General features: G+C 45.7%; 1 protein-coding gene across 2 annotated transcripts in view; it reads right to left on the bottom strand.

The window, feature by feature from the left end:
• Positions 1-19893, bottom strand: part of LOC119031516 (protocadherin-16-like) — an 88469-nt gene that overhangs the window by 11025 nt on the left and 57551 nt on the right. For both annotated transcript variants that reach the window (XM_037120050.1, XM_037120049.1), the window contains exons 5-14: positions 11483-11671; positions 9171-9402; positions 8557-8793; positions 6596-7654; positions 6175-6362; positions 5867-5963; positions 5587-5744; positions 3163-3600; positions 2357-2652; positions 2103-2218 (exon numbers count right to left, since the gene is read on the bottom strand). In XM_037120050.1, coding sequence (XP_036975945.1) covers positions 2103-2218; positions 2357-2652; positions 3163-3600; positions 5587-5744; positions 5867-5963; positions 6175-6362; positions 6596-7654; positions 8557-8793; positions 9171-9402; positions 11483-11671 — 3010 coding nt within the window. The remainder of the gene's footprint in view (positions 1-2102; positions 2219-2356; positions 2653-3162; positions 3601-5586; positions 5745-5866; positions 5964-6174; positions 6363-6595; positions 7655-8556; positions 8794-9170; positions 9403-11482; positions 11672-19893) is intronic.

Genomic DNA, 19893 nt, shown 5'->3' with positions numbered 1-19893 from the left:
TTCAAGATGTCAGTAATCTGTAAACCACAGTCTACAGTATCTACATACACGTGAATACCTGTAGGATTTACTTTTACTCGTACTGTTGATAGCTAGATAAATTTGATAACAAATATTATAAGACTTTGACTCACTGATATATATATGGGTGACTCACTTTTATGAAAGTAATATTTTAGATGTCTTAACTTTTGGGTAGTTTTAACAACACTGAATAAAGAAAAAAACATAACTGTGGGTACAAGAAGTATTAAGTAGCATAAAATGTAAATACTAAAGTATATTCACACTGTACTTTTATATTGTACTTGAGAAAATTTACTTAGTTCCATTCAACCACTGGTGTGCTTCATCAGTGGACTGGTATGATTATTGCAAAGCATGAGTGCAGCCACGCAGGAAAACACATACAGGATCCAGACTTAAACCTGGAATAGCAATAAAACTACATTTTGGGCTTAACATAACAGTATCAGTTAGCATTAGTTGTGTGTGGGTGTTTTATGTAAATCGAGTTGATTCAGATAGAGGCTTTGAATCAGACCTCTACCTCTCAGCCTCTGGCTTCGGTTCCTCTCCTACCAGTGACTACAAGGAGGGTCAGCCAAAGTGAGAGGAAATATGAGTGTGTATCTTAGTGTGTGTGAGTGTGTGCTGCTCACAGCGGTGTACAACTTAAGCTGGCATGCTGTGCCTTAGAGACATGTGTAATTTATATATGCCACGGCATGCCAAACACATACATGGTGTGTTGACTGTTGGCTCAGATGTTCCTGTGAGGTTTTGCTTGCTGCCGTGTTTCAGCCAAACAGATGCAAAACATTTACTGTACTATGTTATCCTCCTCTGCAGCCAATTTAATGTTACTGATACGGTACCAACCGTATGATAAAGATGCTCTTACTGGATTAGCTTCGCTCAAACTCACATGAAATTCTATTTTGAGGCTACCGAAGATCCTGGGGTTTCCAAAGATTTAAAACATACTGAATTACATGGAAATGAGCATAATATACTGCACAAGGCACACAAATCTTTTTCATTTTAAGCAGTACTGCAGCTATAAAGACTGTGTTTAGGATTTATTTTACCTCAACACCGTAAGAAGGACATAGCTTTAAGGATGGAACAGGCAGATAATGCTCTCAAACAGCATGCATTAAATGTTTTATCTAATTTTGAAGCTACTTGTGAAAAATAAGGGATAGACATATCAGAAATATTAGGTTTGAAGGGATCAGTAAAACCAGCAGTAAAGCAGCTGTACTGAGAAATAAGTTCACGTTGGCAGCGCAGGCATATAATTCATAGGCGGTAATCAGGCTAATGATACCCCCCACATTAGCAGGGCAGTTTGGCAAATGTCTTCCCAATACAATGCTAATCTGCTTTTACAGCTATTATTAACACCGCGCAGTCTGAGAAACAAACCAGAAGTGAAATCAGCCCCTGCTAATACACCAGACATTTGACAGTAATGAAGTAAAGACTTTCTTCCATCTGGAAGCTGCATTAAGTGTCTGTCTTATGGCTCCTAATCCCATCCCAGCCAGATCTGAGCGCGCCCATACCGCCCAGCTCTGACGATGAAGAGATTACACATACACACACACATATATAAGATATCAAAGGCCGGTCACGTCCATAGTCCCAAATCGGTTCCCATGAACAAATCCGTCAAGAAAAGAAAACCAAAGCATTATTCAAGTGAAATATTGCTCCAAGGCATTGAAAGATGGTCTAGTAAAGCGGGTTATGAGGGTTATGAGTGTTTTAGCAGTTGAGCCCCCGTAGACGCAGCACTTCAGTGGGTAATTACGATCTTCTGGAAAGTTTTGTTCCAGGGGGCTTCCACGGGTGGGACGCTGATTATCTATCAATCATAAAACCCAACAGAAAAAGGCCACACCACTCCTGCTGTGTTAAATCATTCAAAGCAGGATTGTAAACGCAAGAAATGATGTGAATTCTGCCCTAATCATCTCTTGATGGGGTGTAAATTGGGTATTTATGGGAAATCCCCCGTCTGCACAGACCCTCTTAGATTATTGGAACATTACTTTATTTTTAGATGATGTGTCTCACCCTAAATATAAGCTTACCAGTGTTTGGGTTCAGACTGAAGCGACCGGCGCTGTTGCCTGCCTGGATTCTGTAAGACACTCTGCCGTTTTCTCCTTCGTCGTCATCTCGAGCCATCACGTACAAAATCACAAACCTGTCGATAAAGATACCAACATGAAAGAACGCAACAAACATGACAACCGCTTCGAGTTTTTAACTCCGATGTTCTTCGGATGGATGATATCGTCAAAGCAATGACAGTATTGTACATCAATGTACCGAAGTCACTCACCCTACAGGCTGATCTTCCATGACGCTGACTGCAGACGGTGAGCTGAAGACCGGAGCGTTGTCGTTCTCGTCTGTCACAAACACCCGGGCGGTGACTGAACCCCAGCGCCTCTGAGAGGGATCCACTGCCTGGTCCGTGGCCCGCACCACGAGGTAGAGGGATGGCGTCGACTCACGATCTAACTTCTGCCCCAGAGTCAGGACTCCGCTGGAGGGGTCAAGGGTCAGGAGATCTGGCATGTTCGGCCAGTAGTGCTCGATGGAGTAATGTAGCTCACTGTTTGGTCCGCTGCCGTCCTATAAAGGAGAAAAGAGATGATTTACAAAGCTAGCGGAGAGTTTTGATGTTGAGTGCGCTTCTGGGAACACAGCTGAGGAATGGTCTGAGGAACAAAACATAAAGCTCAAGGTGCTTGCCTGGCCGCCAAATCCCCCAGATCCCGATCTAATCGAGCACGCATGGGACGGACCAAGTCTGATCAATGGAGGCCCCACCTCACAAACCGCAAGACCGTGTCATGCCTCAATGGGTCAGAGCCAAGTCCCATCCATGGTGAGGCTACCATGGATGATGGCCAAGTATGATCCACGGAATCAGAGATGCTTGAATCAGATTAGGAACAGGAAAATTTGGAGCTGGATTTTAGGGTTTTCCAGCAGAACATTTAAGTGTATCTAGAATTAATCACCGCCACTGTCAGTGGTCTTAATGGTGTGGCTGTAGCCCTTGTTTACAATGACAACAATCATCAATCACTGGTTAACATTATAACTCTTCTTTAGCGGATGATATTAACTGTTGCCTACCTGATCCGAAGCCTGGAAGGTATAAATTGAAGCCCCTGGCTCGATGTTCTCTGGGATCACAATGGTAACAGGATCCTCTGTGAACTGGGGGGCATGGTCATTGCTGTCCTGCACGATGATATCCAGCCGCACCAGGTGGCTGCTGGGAAACGCCTGGGAGAAGTCGGACACCTCGATGTGCAGTGTGTAGCTCGACCCCTTCTCGTAGTCCAGCTCGCGCACCAGGTACACATCGCCCTTTAAACGGTCCACCATGAAGGTCCCATCTCGGTCAGTTCCCCCCACTACCAGGTAGGTCACTTGGCCTTCCAGTAAGGGTTCCTGTTGGTCATGTGGGCGCACAGAGCCAATGATGGAGCCCGGAGTGGCCCCTTCCACTGTGTTCAAGGTCATGGAGAGCATGTTGGGCTTTGGGCTGGACTTGGCGGAGCTGAGAACCTGAAGGAAAGGTAACCAGAGTCAAAGAAGCTTCAACCAATCGTATCGTAAAAGTTCTCTCTGTGAAACCATTTCGATATAAATAGTGTTATATCAATAGAAGAAAAGTGTCAAGGCCAACATGACTGGATCTGACATCCCTTGATATTCTGCAGACAATGCAGCTATATGGCTCTCTCCCAGCCTATCCCTAAACAAAACCTTGGGCTGTAGTCTGTTTCTGTTTTGTTGTTAGTACTATAATGACCCTCACAGGCATTCTCATTGTGCACGGAGACATTATGTACGATCCTTCCAGTAAATATCTCGACACTGCAGCATTCTGGCTGCAAGATGAGAGCCAGAGTTTGTGACCTGCGACAAAATAATGAAGGGTGTAATGGCAGGGAAAACTGTAAATATTCCAGTTCAAATAATGCAGAGCATTAAGCGCAGCCTCCATATGCCGCACTCCGGTCAGAAGGGAAGCGAGCGCGTGCCAGAGGGTTTTCGCCACTCTGAGCAACAGCCTCGGGGTTCAACATCGCTCTCGGACAGATCAAAGAGCTCCGAAGACAGCAAACAAAAGCAGATTTTAACAAGCTCTGGTTTCATCATCAAAAAAGAAAAAAGAATCCATACACACAGCATTCCTTGGTTTTTCGTGAGCAAGATCTGTTGCAGTGAATTGCATCTTTTCTTTGTCAAACATGAATAGCGAGGATAAAATAAAGGAGAGGAACATGCTGCGGATAATGTGCATTATTTAGCCTCATACACGCAGGCCCCATGTGCAGACATTCGACTCCCGCTTCTGTTGAAAAAGCAAGAAAAGGATCATGTCCTATTTTTCGTCTGTTTAAGTGAAATTCAGTGACTGAATGCATTTAATTGAGCTTTCTGGTGTTGCACCTACAGATGTTTGTACAGGGGCTGACAGGGCTGCAGCTTCAAGGAGTCTTGATGTTTTTAAAGTCATTTGCTCAATTACATTCCAGTGTTTCAATTACCTCGAATGCGATTCGCTGATGCTATTTGTACTTTTCCCCCGTGCATTTTCCCTTTACAAGCTGTAGCACCGTAGCACTTGTGGTGTACTGCAGTATCCCTGTGTCTGATTTTACCCACAGCTATGTGAAACGCTATCTCAAAATCATTATCTGGAAATGTTAGCTCATGAGAGTGTTTGAGTGTGTCGTTACTGTGAGCGAGCGAGCGTGTGTGTGTGTGTGTGTGTGTGTGCTTGTGTGTACGTATCGCCGCCTGCTACCGTACGGCGGTGTATTCCCTTTCTCTCCGTGTGTGATTCGACGCAGCTGGCCCTCATCAAATCTCATCTGGGAGCATTTGATTCCAAGGTGCCTGTTTCCCCTCTGTCTAATCTCAGTGTTGCACAAGCGAAATCTAAGGCAAGTACTCCCGCCGTAATTAGCATCCTTTTCCTTTCTGAAATCACATCACATAAAAACACGGCGCTCAAAGCTCCACAGTCAAAGCAAACCACCACCCTTCTCTGGCTACATGCCTCTTTGCTGTTGAATTCCTGATATTGTGTGTTGATATGCGGGATTGACCCTCCGACAGAAAGTTCAGAACAATAACTCAGTCCAGACCAGCTCCCTCCTGCTGCTCAGGGTTTCTCACCTTGGGTTTTGGTTACCCCATGAACTTTCGGAGCAGGAAACACACGCTAGATTGGATAGATGCTTTTGTTTGTTCAGGCACAGGTTCAGTTTCTCTCCTTCTCATATTTACCTCCTTTTCCAATTCCTTTGACAGTTATACTGTTCTCTTTGTGCACAGTTTGAGGAAATTACTCGCAGCGAGGAATGCAAAAGGACTGAGGTAATGTGTGGATGTGACAGTTTTGGGCTTGGTCAGCAGATTGGCTTTTGTTTCCAACTGCCTAGTGCCTCAGAAACAATTTGGAGACACAACAAATGTGTAGCAAATGTGCACGCAGCCGTGGGATGAATGAGGATACGAAAATGTTCGGCTTATGTTTACCTGTATCTGTAGCTGGCAGGTGGAGCTGAGGCCTGGTGTGCCGTGGTCAGCGGCGGTCACTGTGAAGGTGTACTCCGATCGCTCTGCCATTCTCAGGGGGGATGCTGTTCTCAGCTCGCCAGAGGACGGGTTAAGGGAGAAACGCTCTGCTCTGGGGCCTTCAGAGGATGAAACAGGTACAGTTGTCACATTAAAGTCAAGTTAAACACTAAATAAAGATACTAACACCTACATGAGTATGGAAATGTTAAGTGGGGGGGCTTTGCAGATATGCACTCACCTGATAAAGAATAGTATACGGTCCCGTTCTCTCCCTCATCTGGGTCTTTAGCTGTTACTGTCGTGAGGACTGTTCCTGATTGAAGTCCTTCCATTACCTACAATAAGATTTTATAAAATAACATTTTCTACATACAATATCCTACTATCATGTTTACCCTTTTCACTATCGTGTCTTTCACAGCAAGTTTTTCACATTATAACAAAATATATTTCAAGTTATTACAATCATGCCTCACTGGATTAAACTTTAAAACGTTCAGAACTTGCTGTTTATTTTCAAACGTTTATTGGAGAAGTCATTCTCACCTGAAGGACCAGCTCTCTGTCCGGCCTGGCGTGCGTGAAACTGGGGGCGTGGTCGTTTTCATCCAACACAGTGATATGGGCGGTGCCGGTGGCGCTGCGGGGAGGCGTACCGCCATCGTGTACGACCACAACAAGCTGGTAGCTGGACTGCTGCTCTCTGTCTAGGGCGAGGCGAGTGCTAATCTCACCTAAGGAAAAAGAGCAGGGTAGAAGTCCTCAGCTTACATTACTCGCAACAGCTACGGGGTAATTACCACAATCCTTTAATTGACAAACAGCAAATCATTATTTCCACAAGGGAAATCACGCTGGTATTAGGGGTGTTTATGAAGTAGCCACATGTCAGTCAGTGGAACACAATTAAAACAAATTTGCTTCAAGTGTACTATTAGTGTTTTCCAATTCAAACACAAGTCTTCACCTGTTTGCGAGTTAATCTGGAAGTGTCTGTCAGTGTGCAGCAGCCTGTAGGTCAGTCGAGCGTTTAGTCCTGCATCTCTGTCTGTTGCAGACACCCTGCCAAAGCCCGTCCCCGCCAGCAGGTTCTCTCTGACAGCCAGGAACACCCTCTCCTGGCTCAGTCTTGGGGAATTGTCATTTTCATCAGTAACCGTCACCCTGACCGTTGCGCTTCCGGTTCTCCCCGCTCCTCCTGGGCCTGAAGTGGCCAGGACAGTCAGCAGGTACATGTCCTTGACCTCTCGGTCCAGAGAGCTCCGGACAAAAAGCCACCCGCTATCTGGCATGATGCCAAAACCAGCAGCGTCACCATCGGGCCTGAGGCGGTAGGAAATAGAGGAGGAGGAAGAGGAGGAGGAGCTCCCACCATTCCCAGAAGCTTCTATGTTGAGTGCTCGGACCTGGAGGAAGCGTGTGTTGAGAGGTGTGTTTTCTCGCAGCTCCACGCGGTAGGTCAGGGTGTCAAAGTTGGGGCCTTGTGCGTCTTGCGCTTGGATGTGGACCACAAGGGTGAAGGTGGAGCTAAGCTGAGGCGCTCCACCATCCTTGGCAACCACTTGAAGATCGTAGCGTGGGACGCTTTCGTATGACAAACTCCCTATTAGGCGTACCTCCCCGCTGCCACGGTCAACACCAAACGTCCTCTGGCCGCTGCTGCCTGCAGCTCCGGCAGAGACAAGGTCGAAGCTGAGCTGACCGTTGTGACCGGAGTCCTTGTCGGTGGCCTGAATGGTGTAGATGACAGTCCCCATTTTGGTGATCTCAGGGAGAAGGAGGGACTCGGAAGAGGAGGGGAGGAACGTGGGGCCATTGTCGTTGACGTCTGAAATGGTTATTCGTACACGGCTGGTGCCGTACGCCGGAGGAGAGCCGGAGCGTGCCTGGATCTCCAGATCAAGACTGGAGCAAGTTTCGTGGTCCAGAGGAAGGGCGGTGCGAATAGTACCAGAGGCGCTGTCCACTGTGAAGTAACCATCAGGGTCACCGGAGGAGATGGAGTATAAGATATCCTTCGAAACACCTGCATGGAGGAGACGGAAGATGGCAAAAGAAATGGTCAGAAAAAGCCGAGCTGTAATTTAATGAGGTTGTTTAAAAAGGCATGTCACAATTGCAGAAAAACGTCAAATTATCACTTTTGAGAAGCTGGAGCGAGCAATTTGAGGCCATTTTTGTTTGCTAAACTGACAGAAATTGCCACCACATAAAAAACGCTGATGACAGATCCATAGCCACTTCATGCAGACAGCAATGCGGTGTGTTTATCTCACGTCTAAGTGTTAATGAAAGGCTGGATTCACTCAAAGTGGGTGCGGAGATGGAATCACTGAAGGCCTTGTACAGCAACACAGACAGATATAAGTGATCTTCTGCCCACTGCACCGCTGAGAACACTTTATTTTGACTCCCACTCAGAACCACAGCCCCATCCAAATCCATTTCTCCTCCACCGTTAATGCTGAGAGAGAATAAAAGTCTGGCCACGGTGAAAAAAATCCCTGGTGAAGCCCATGCTGTGTGATGGATTGGATTTCTTAACGGAGTGCACGCTCTTGTGTATTTGTGCAACTGCTTGGGTGAAAGGTAAGACATCACGAACTCTCCAGCCCATTAGTGCATTTCCATACTGGTGTTTGTCAGAAAGTTGAAACCTGTGTGAGTCACATAAAGCGGGTTCACGGCAAAAACTCAAAATCTGAGAAAGGAACATTTCAGACAGACACTGGGACTTTTTTTAGACAATTTTAGACAATTTTCTTCTTCTTCATATAAGCAAGAAAGACCTCACATTCATCGTTCATTTTCTTGTTTTTGAAGGCGTTTTCCCTCATGTTAACATACATTGATCAAGCCTGACATTACAAATAGACGCTGACAGATTAATGCCAGACTCGAGCAGACGGCTTGAGAGCACAGACTGACCTGTCTTGACAGAGGCACGGACCGCTCCCACCAGCGTCCCCCTGAGGACGTCCTCGGACACCGTGAAGAAATACTGGGCCTGTTCGAACACAGGAGACGCCACCGAGCCTGCCACCACGCTCACGTTTACCCTGGCATTGACCGGCGCCGTCAGACCCCCACCGTCCTCGGCAGATATCACCATGGAGATTACCGTGTTGGCTTTGCCGTGGAGCGAGCGCGAGAGAGAAATCACACCTGTAGGAGAAGACAGATAAGAAGACAAGATGAATTAGTCCATGTCCTTTTCACTTAACAGTTACCGCTAACCCCTGACCCTTTAAACACTCAAATGCAGGCCAGCTTTACAGCTCATCCATATTTGAATCAAGCCATTTGCAGCTAAGTGTTGACACACTTGGCTGTGGTCTAGAAATGACTCAACACAGGTCAGCCAATTCTTAGTAATGGTTGCCCATTTTGGGTAGGTTTCGGGTGTTATGGCTTGGGCTGTTTTATCTGGATTTCGACCAGCTATGGCCCATGTGTGGCACCCTGAACTTGGGCTACATGTGGCCATTACAACCAGTATTTACTTTGGATTGAACATCAGAGATGGACGGGTGAGCACTTACCTGTGTCCTTGTTGAGAGTAAAAAAAGCCGAGCCTCCTCCAGGTACCGTGCGGTAGGTCACCCTGCCGTTTTCCCCAGCATCAGGGTCATTTGCCGTTACCTTGACGACAGAGGTTCCAGGGGCACTATGGGTGCTGAGACTGACTGTGTAGAGGACCGGGTAGAAGGCGGGCCTGTTGTCATTGATGTCCACGACTTTGACCCGCACACGGGCCACTGAGGTTAAACCACCCTGAAAAAAGGGGAAAGATTCTTCCCATTAGATTTGATGCAGGACACATTCAAATATAACGTAAGCAGAGCAGGCACAAATGCTGCAAGGAATTAAGGACTTCAACTGACTAGTTTATTGAGGCAAAGGGAGGTTAAATCATGAGAATAGGTATTTGAGTCAGACCACATCCTCCCTCCCTTCCTGCACTGTATATCCCCGAAGACAACTTTCAATTTGTCTCCTAACCCTTGGTGAAAAGCGACAGACCAGGACTTTCATGTTACGAAACTGCGACAAAAGATTTATGTTAAGAAGAAGCAGCTGTAAAAGAGAGGGGAACGGATTCTCTGTTGAAGATCCCTGAAATATGGAGCCAATCAAGCGTAGTATGCATTTGTCAGTGAGGGGAAGAGTTTGCACTCATTACACTGAATCTGCGGGCTTAGTTTTACGAGCCCATTAAAGACGAGGATAGCCGAGACGGAGGGAACAGACACCAGCTGAACGGGGCTGGGAATGTGCTGGGGGGGCTGTTGGGGGTGAAGATACACTGTTGGGGCTGGGTGGTAAATTATAGACCTGAATTCAATCTGTACCTGAACTGGGGTAAATAATAAGAATAATAAGTTTGAACACGACCCAGACTAACCAATCAACATATCGACGGACTAACAGTCGTAGTTTTATTACTTTACGTAACCCTAACTCCTTGTGTGGAGTTCCAGTGCCTTTTAAATTTCAGCCAATGAGATTAATCGATTTTTCAAATGCGTATGGGTCTACTGGGATGATGTTAGAGAAACAAGTGTGTAAATGTGGTCGAGTAAATCATCATGTTTAACTAAAAAGGCATCCTACAGTCCGACCTTTTTGTAAACTGACTGTTCAAGTGGATCTGTTTTCCTACTTCTTTACCTCTCTGTTTTGCTCTGATTGCTTTGCCATGCTGCTGCGGTTCCCCCTTGATTTGTTTGAAGACGCACAGTAAGGGACAGGACGCTGTCTTCTTCAAACACGTCTCTTTGATCAGATTTATTTGAGTGCAGCTGTACACATCTTTAATTTGCCTTTAACTCGAAGCTTTGATCGGACGATGCGTTACACACTCGGTAAGCAATGTGTTTGGTCGTGGAGCAACACAAAGAAAATAGCTCTACAGAGTCCAGCGTAATTTGGTGTTGCACAAACCGACTGATGTTACCTAGCAAGGCAGTTGTGACCGTGTGATCTCGAGAATTCAACTTGCCAGGCTTTAAGTTGTGCACACGGCAGTCAGCATCCAATGACTGGTGGCTCAGATTCTGTTACATCAGAACTGAAGAGTGTTTCTTCATTGAATGGAAAGGAAAGAAAGGCACTGAAAGCTTTTCTCAGTGGAAGAGATGTTTTCACTCTCTTCCAACTGACTTAATTAGGAGTTTGTTTCACCGACATTCTCCGCCGATGGCACTCTTCTATTGATGATCAGAACTGTTCAACTTAGCCTGTGATCGAGGTGACGAACAGATGGACCGTCCAATCACCTGCCAAGTATTTTTTAAAACTCGTTGCCCTTTTCCAGACAGTTTCTAAGGATGACTTCACTGATGATTTTTTGCAACAAACCAATCGTTTTGGGGAAAAATACGCTTATTCTCTTGTCTCTTGTCTGTTGATAAATAGTTACCTCCATCCGCCAGTTAGCTTAGCTTAGCACAAACATTGGATGACTAACAAAATCCACCTACTGTCATGGTTTGGGTTTTTGGATTAGTTTTTCCTGTTTTGTTTAGTAGTTATATCATCATGTGACTTGTTGTGATTTTCCACTTCCTGTCTTTGCCTCTTTCCTGTCCTTTGTCTGTGCGCACTTGTGTTTCTAAGATACACACACTTATTTTATAGGGGATCTGTTAGCTTGCTGTGCTTGCTGTTTTACCCTGCTTCCAATCTTTGTGCTAAGCAAAGCAAACCTGCTGGCAGTAGCTTCATATTCATGCTTATCGTATACGTAATAGTGGTATCGATCCTCTTGTCTTACTCTTGGCAAGGAAGAGAAGTACTAGGCTACAACTACTTAACTGCTATTAGTACGAGTTTTAGGAGTGTGTGTTCTTACTCCATCTGTTGCAGTGACGGTCAAGTCAAACTTGTCCATTCCCTCATCCCGGTCCAGAGCCGTGCGGGTACAAAGCTGGCCAGATTCCTTGTCAATGGTAAAGAGGGACGGTGCTGTGCTTCCAGAACCAGAACCAAGGGTGTAGGATATAGAACCAAAGGAACCACGATCCTCATCTGTGGCGGACACCTGAGGAAAAAGAAACACAAGGTTAAGACACGGTCGATCCAGCAGCCGGCGAGACATAAGGATTTGCAAAAGGCAGGAATCGGCGTGAAGGAAAACCTACATGTGTCACGATTATTATATACGAGCTAAGGGGCTTACTGCTATCACAATAATGTCCCGTAATACAGTCATCGCACAGGCCCATACATCTGCACTTATCCAAATATCACACACCATAGCACTACTTGTTATGATTTCCAGGGTGCTATAAAAATCGAGCATCTGCGAGAGCGATTCGCTTTTATAGATTACAGATATAGGGTATGAAAAAGAAAGGATAGATCTCCCCTGTGGTGCATTTGAAAAGCTGGCAAAAAGACAGGTGCTATCATGCATGCAGAGGGAGGGAAGTGACAGGCAACCCTGAGTAACAGAGAGGAGAGTTTGACAGAGTTTGGTTCAGGGGTCAACAGAGGCACTTTTAAGGATGTTGGAAGGTCGAGTGACGCAAACTGGCTTTTCGCTGGGTTTTAAATAAGATACAGACTGACTGACTGACTGGGAGAGCCACTTACAAGCACACCTCAGACCTTAATCCTCACTCCATATTTCTCCTACAAGAAGACTTCAAACTGTTTACGCATGCACTCACAACAGACGGAGGTCTTGACCTAACCCTTGACCTCATTTGTCAAATCTGCCTAACATCCTTCTTTCCACTAAAAACACGCGTGCACAAACATCACATTGTACGCACCGACTACATCTATTAAAACACTCAGAAATCCCATAATACAACAAAGATTTCCTTGCAAAACACAAAAGGGAAATGTCCCCCGTGCTCCCGGGTCCTGCCTCTGACAGACATTTTACACTGGTCCATAACATTGTTTGGTGGCGTTTATGACGCTTGTTAAAAGTAGCGTTCGCCCTCAGATCTCGAAGCCTTGAATGCGAGCCAAGACCCAGGAGGCCTCACGACATCACTCCCTCTCTGTCGCATAGTCTCTCCTCATAAGGCAACGTTTTTGTTCGTTCTCTGAAAACTTTTACAGTAGTAAAGGCAGTGGTGTCCAACTGAAATGATACACCATAAACGCTATATGATAATACAGTATGCAACAAACAAAGACATTGTAGTGTGAGAGATAAAACAATAGAGCTATGTGTGTATGAGTATTATGGTCAGAGAGTTGTTTGTTGTATGATCGGAAGATTCAAGAATGAAGTTGCAGTATCATGAGAATAAATGATTGAACACAAAAAGCTTTAATATTTCAAGAATGAAGTTTGTAATCTGATGGCGTCGTGAGCTAGCACGCTGTCCTGGAAGCTAGTCTTAGTTAGTCCGTTGAAAATGTATCTAATGATACTCAGACAGATACGTTCATGGATGCGTTGAGCACATTTGACATGAGTTGTGTTCGCTGACTTCCATTCTCACTCTCTGATGTATCATTTGATGCTTCTGACAAAGTTGTGGCAACAGGAGACCAAATCAAACAGGTAAACGTTACCTTGGAAACATTTTTTGCAGATTTCTTTGGGTTTAAAGTAATTTCTTGTCGTCCTCATGTGTCATAGTATGCTATGACCGGGTATTTTTCTCGTTTTCCCTGCCTTTTGATTGTCCCGCCTAGTTTCACCTGTCCTCAATTAGCCTCCTGTGTATTTAGTCCATGTGTTTTCCCTATCTACGTTGTCAGTTGGTCTGTGTTTGTCGATGTTTGTACCTTGCGTTCCAGCCTGTGTTTCTCATGCACTTGGTTACGTTTTTGTGTGTTTTGTGTTTCCTTGGTTCTTGGTTTGTCCTCCTGATTGTTTTCTAGGTTTAAGCTGCCTGCCTGTTTTGATTTATGTTCAATCATTTATCCGGCTGGAGTCAGTAATGGTGTCCTTTTTGCTGCTACCATGATTATTCTCCATGGATGACTGTAAGATGAATATTGTTACATCGTTTTGTCTTTTTTTAAAGGTGGCCCCAGTATTGTATTGTAACATCCTCATATAGAATCCTTTTCTGACGATGCACATCCACTGATTTGCCAGCATGTTTTCCTCCCTTATGCCCTCAAAAAAAAAAAAAAGGGTTGCAGTTAGAAAATACAGATGTAAAAAAAAACATTTCGTACATCTGTGCTTGTTGTTTGATGATTTCATCTTATGTCTGAATCACGAACCACAGCCTGCTCTGGCCCTGACCCCCACAGAGCACAGGCCCGCTGTAGCAGACATCCGCCATGGACTTCCTTCCGTCCCACTGACAGATGTCTTCACCATTACATTTACCTACTGGCTATGGACAGATAGACAGAAACATACCACCTTGACTCTTACTGTTGCTCCTCTAGGATATCAAAACACGAGATATTAAACCATCTACTTCAGAGTTTTCAGTCTGAGCGTAACCGTGGCTGGACAGCTGTGGTTTTTGAGGGGTCATACTGTCCACCCGCTTTTGGTCAGTGGGGACTTTAGATCATTGCTGGGACTTCTGAGTGTTTTGTCTAACACTATCTTTGGGATCTACAGGCTCATGTCTGGCTGTTCCTCATATCTTCCTGACTGACTGTGATGGATTAGCCACCTGTGGTGATGATGAGAACTGGACGTAGGTGTAAATTCTCACACACACACACACACACACACACACACACACACACACTGAAACTTGTGTATATGATGACCCCATCCTCTTCAGTAAATCTAATTAAAGAGGCTCAAACAGCCATGACCGCCCACTTGGTCATACGGTGACTTCATCCCCACCTCTATCTTTACCCCGAAGAGTAGATCACAAACAAGGACAAAGGAAAGGGTGCTTCAGACATGACTGTGGTTGTTAGCTTTATGATATACAGGGGGTTGGAAACAGTGTACATAAATAATCTTGGAAGTAGTTTTTGAACTGGTAAGAGGCTGGGAACAAGAGGAAGAGCACAGCATTGATTCTCCACACGCTATGAAATTTAAAAAAAAAAAAAATCCTCCGCAGTATGGTATGGATTCTTCATGCTGGAAAAAAAAATATGCAAGAAAAACACTCGGTTGCGCGATGAGAACGCCTATGCAAGTGCACTTTCATGGAAACCTTGGGAGCTGTAAAATAAAAGATGTACATAGATGATTTGAGTTTCTCAACCTACAGCACAGTGGCTGTGCGGTTCTGGGCTTGAAAACACCGAAGCAGGACAAAAAACAGGAGACGGAGACAAACCTCCATGGGTGGAGTACATGACAGCGTTGTCAAAGCACAACAGCTTGAGATGTGTACAGTAGCAGAGGAAAATCGTATCAGCCCTCCTGAAGAGGCAGGAGCTTGTGAGGATCAACTCTGTCATCAGAACATTTCCTTCCTGTCAATCCATCTGACAGCGCGGCACCAATGCTCAGTCTTACACTGCGCAGGCCGGAGGGTTGGATCAAACTGTCACGCCGGCTCAAGAGCAAAAACTCCCAGGCTGTTGGCAAATTCAACATTTACGTCACTTATCTCGACCAAAATAAGCAACGGAGTTTTAAAGCCAATAAGATAATCTAGTAAACACTCCCATCTCGACGTGCCTTCTTAAATCAAGAGGCCTGGTAGGCCAGACGAGGGTGCGGGAGGAATTCCTCCCACGCCGGAGTCTGTTCTCCGATCCATGACCAGCCAGACAGCCAGACAGCCGCGGCTCTGCTCACCTATTCCTCATCTTCCTCCCCGGAGTTATCCCGCTGCGGTAAACACACAACTACATAGCAACACATACACAGACAGCAGCCCATACCTTTCAACATCTAAATCTCTCCGGCACTCGGGTGCAAGCTTGCGCAGCGCTCGTTTCCGTGATGTTTGTAGCTACAACGACATTTACACAGACTTTTGGACACAGGCGTCTTGTCGGTGGCAGGGTGGTCTAGTCATTAGGAGGCCTGTTTTTTAACTGAGGGTTCAAAAGTTTGGTTCACGTGTATCGGACCGCTGAACCTCTCCTGCGCACCGAGTCGCTTTCGGATGACGCGGCTCATACAGATACAAGAAAAGAAAAGAAGCGAGAAAAGCATTCACATCCTATGGTGGTCATTATCATATTAAAAGACCATAACGGTGGTTTTTCGCAGGCACGAACCAAAACTAATGGCCGCCTGGAAGGTGGTGAATGCCTGGAGTGTGGTTCACTTAGCAAAACGCTCTGCAGTAAAGCAAAGTACACACAATTTGTACTTAATGGGTTTAAACGTGGAAAAAAAAACCCACCAGTGTGGTTTTAATTCCATGGGAGCTCTGACACTCCACCTGATGGGGTCACGAAATGCAGCAGCGTGCGGGGGAAACGCGGCAAACGGGCACGGCAGGGAAGAGCGTCGATGCCAGCAGGCTGAGGTGACAAAAAAAAAATCAAAAGGGTCAAAATGACATATTCACTCAAGAAAAATCAGCTAGGATGATGAGAAATTAGGTGATATCCACCTTCAGCCTCTTTCACACATTATATCTGGTAGTTTCTTTATCAGGTGGACATCCTTAACATGCCCTTTTCCTCCAATGTGAATGCTTTCCTTCGCAGCACTGCCGCACCCGCAATGCTGGAAATGTTGCCAAACATTTCCACAGAAGAACGTCTGTGTGTGACAGGAACATTGCATGTGAATGATAAGTGACCTGCGGACGAATCACTTCAACTTGATAATTCTAATATGCATTACCTGATGTACCTGCTGCGTTGGCTTCCCTTTCTGATTCCGGGAAACATGTGCATTTATCAGTGGAAAACCCATCAAACGCGCTGCTTCTGTTACGCATCTGCCAACCATCTGAGCTTGTAATACATGAACCGTAAATCCATCCAGCATGCTTCCAGCTTAAGGTTTTCATGCAGTCCTTTGATTTACCTATCATGTGAGTGCATTGACCGGCGACTTCGTATCTGCTGAAAGACGCGGCCTGAGCCTCGCCCCGGCCCATGTCTGCCCGGTGAGGACTATGCGAAAAACAGCCAGGAAGAGCGTGCCGAGCGTCGGCTTCAGCCAGGACTGCAGGGCCAGGAGCTTTTTGTCGTCCACAGAGAGCCATTCATCCCTGGCCGGGACAGCGGAGGGGCAATCACTCACCGGAGCATTAGCAAAGATCCAGACCTCATCATTCATTTGCCTCACTCTCCTCAACAGCCGCTCTCTACCTTTCCACTTCTGCCTTCCTCTACCATATGCTCCTTCTGCAGGCACGGGTTAGATGGCCCTCCAAGGGTCCACTTAGATCTCAGGCACACACCTTTCCAATCTGCAATTCAATGCTCAAGTACACATCACCCGGAGCCGCCTGTCAGAGGCATTCAATGCTATCCTGTCTGTAATGGGGTGCAGATAAACAGACACTGTGTAATGATGCCAACAGGCGAACATCTACCCCAAAACCTCAAGGTCGACAGGTATGACATCAGATTACATTATTCAGATTTTTTTTTTTTTCCTTCTCCAGTCCTTCGTCACCCCTCCTCTCTGGCCTTCTCTCGTTCATTATCCTCATTGCCCCCCCCCCCTCCCTTTTTATTTTTTTTTTTTGCTGTACTCTATCTCGTCTCTCCTTCCTCTCCTCTATGCTCATTCTCTCCAGATGTGGGCGCTGGTCCAGGTGGATCCTGCTGCTCTCTGCAGTTTGTCTCTGTAAAACATCAGTTAGTGTCAGAGGGAGTCTGCACACGGCTCCTCGGACGCAGCTGCAGCTCCACTCCGCAGCGGCTCTGGACTTTTATAGCTTTCTCATGAAAGCGAGAGAGAGCGGGGAGAGATTCTATAGGCTTTCGTAGCAAAAGCCTGTAAAAAAAAAAAAAAAAAAAAAAAAGCAGAGAGTTGTCCCAGCCTAATCCACTCTTTTCTCTGATGTTTATAAAGCAATCATCATCTCCGAGGTCAAACAGGCCAAGAAGAAACCTAATATTAATGCAAATGTTGTCCAACCATATGCTGAATTAAAGGATAATTTCAGTTTATTGCGACTTGGATCTTACTTTAACAGCTTTGGCAGTCATTTCTGTCATCTATGCAGTCGGGATGACATTTCAACTTTGCGCTGATTCTCAGTTTTGTTTACTTTGATGAGATAGTTGCTCATTTAAATGATCATACTGGGTTCTTTTGCAGTTTTTCCTGCATTTTGTTCTGTTTCACTTTTGTTTGAAACCTAAATGATTGTTTACCATACTTTCTTTCCCTATCCAACTTATTTTTAGGGGATGCCACTGCAATACCAAATTAACTAAAGGAGCAAAATCGCATTATTACGGACCTAACTGGTGCCAGAAAGCACAAGAATAAGACCCGGGCTGTAATAAACCCCTTTAGAGGAGCAGCGATGACCATAAAAGAGCATGACAGACCTGGAGCTGGTGAACTGAATGCATCATTGTTGGATAATTGCACACAAGCTGAAGTTATTTACAACAAACTGAAATAGGAGTCTGGGTTTAAAGGCAATAACTGTGCTAGAGTGTCAGAGAGAGCGAAAACATTCATTTAACTTTTCCACTGACACATTCCTCTGCTCTCCAGCGGGCTGCAGTCCTCACATTAGGCATTCTCAAGACTCTGAATCAATTTCTGCCTCTCTGTCGCACATGAGTTGAGGCACTATGGGTACAATTAAGATATATCGCAGGGAAGGGGAGAAGGGAGGCGAAGGTGGGAGAGGAGCGGGGGGGGTAAATAGTTTGGCAGAGGAACAAAAGGCAGGGCTAATGATAACATGGGACCTTGAAAATGTGAACGAGGAGGGCTGAGGCTTCATCTCGCTTTTCGTTCAATCTCCGTTCCTCCCTTGACCTCCCCGTTTTTCCTTTTTTTCGAGCATCCCCCCCCCACTCCTCTTTTTCTGTCCTCTCCCTCGCCCGCTCTTTCAGCACCCTATTACGGCAAGTGCTTGTTGTCTTTCATGTGGAGTTCACGGCTGGAAATGATTAGGAACATCAAACCACTGAAGGGGAGAGAAGGGGAGGGAGGTGAAGGAGACGGAGCGAGAAAGACTGACTTCTATATTTGGAAGAAAGAATGCTAATATTATTAATGAACATAATGAGGGGTGATGGCCACTCAACGTGCCTTCCGACTTTTTTTTCGCAAATGCACATACTTCTCGATGTGTACGCACCCGGCAGGACGTGTGTGCAACACTTGGAGCTAAACAGTAAACTGTTCTATAGAGTTACAGCTTCAGCCCATGTGGTGTGCGTTAGGAAGTTTATCTTTGGGTCTGCATCTCATGTTAAAGGACACAGGAGCTGTTGATTGGGCATTTTCACAAGTCTGTCCCAAAGCTGAATGATTTTCTTCCCGCCCCCCCTTTTTTTTAAAAAAAAATCTATATATTTCAATCTTAAAACACACCCAGCAATTATGGCGGATCAGTCCCAATCACTTCTGTAGATCAGGAACAAGCTGTCATCTCTTTTCTGAGACGGGCTACGGAAGGCTTGACTGTCAATGGAGGTTAAAAGTGAGGTCGGAGGGAGATAAAAAGCCAGTTAAGGGGATGGACAGAAAGATAGGGCAACACAATAAGGGATGACATCACCTCACTGGACTCCGAATACCGATAAGAGACGCGGGGGGGTGTGGGGGGGTGGGATTTGGATGGTCTCGATCCTATCTTGCGCAAATCCCTGCGGTGTGGCAACTCTTAACCCAGGGATGCAAACGTGTGTTTGTGTGTGTTTGTATTATACCACTACCTTGTATGTGTGTGTGTGTGCCTCCCTGCCCCCTTGTTAAAGGATCTTTTCAAAGTGAATCCTGTGGGCCCTGACTGACAGCTGGCCTAATCAGCAAAGAAATCGGTCCTATTTTTTACCTTCTGTTAAATATTTATAGCCGTTTAAACCCCAGTCTCTCTCTTTTTCTCTCTCTCTCTCTGTCTGTCTGTGTCCGCGGCCTCAGCAACGCTCGCTCTGGCTGATGCAGCAGCTGCTAGCAACAGTGACTATCTGTGAAATACCAGGGGGGGTTTAACGTAGCTATTTGCTAACACTGAAGCTAATGAGGCGCCCGAGGTCAGGTGTCGAAGTTGAAGGGGTGGATGTGCATGTTCCCCACCCGCGGAGACGAATAAATTATGTCGCTTTTATATTAGGGCTAAACTACCGAACTCTTTTATTTCAAAGGTGCAAGATGTAGGACTATGTAGGACTTCAAAAATGTACCAGAGCTAGCAACAGAATGTGCAGATATAACGGCGTCAACGTCACGTCAATGTCGCATGTATATTGTGT

This window comes from Acanthopagrus latus, chromosome 13 (genome assembly GCF_904848185.1).
Source record: "Acanthopagrus latus isolate v.2019 chromosome 13, fAcaLat1.1, whole genome shotgun sequence".
NCBI lineage: Eukaryota > Metazoa > Chordata > Actinopteri > Spariformes > Sparidae > Acanthopagrus > Acanthopagrus latus.
This window is presented reverse-complemented; position numbering and strand designations above follow the sequence as displayed.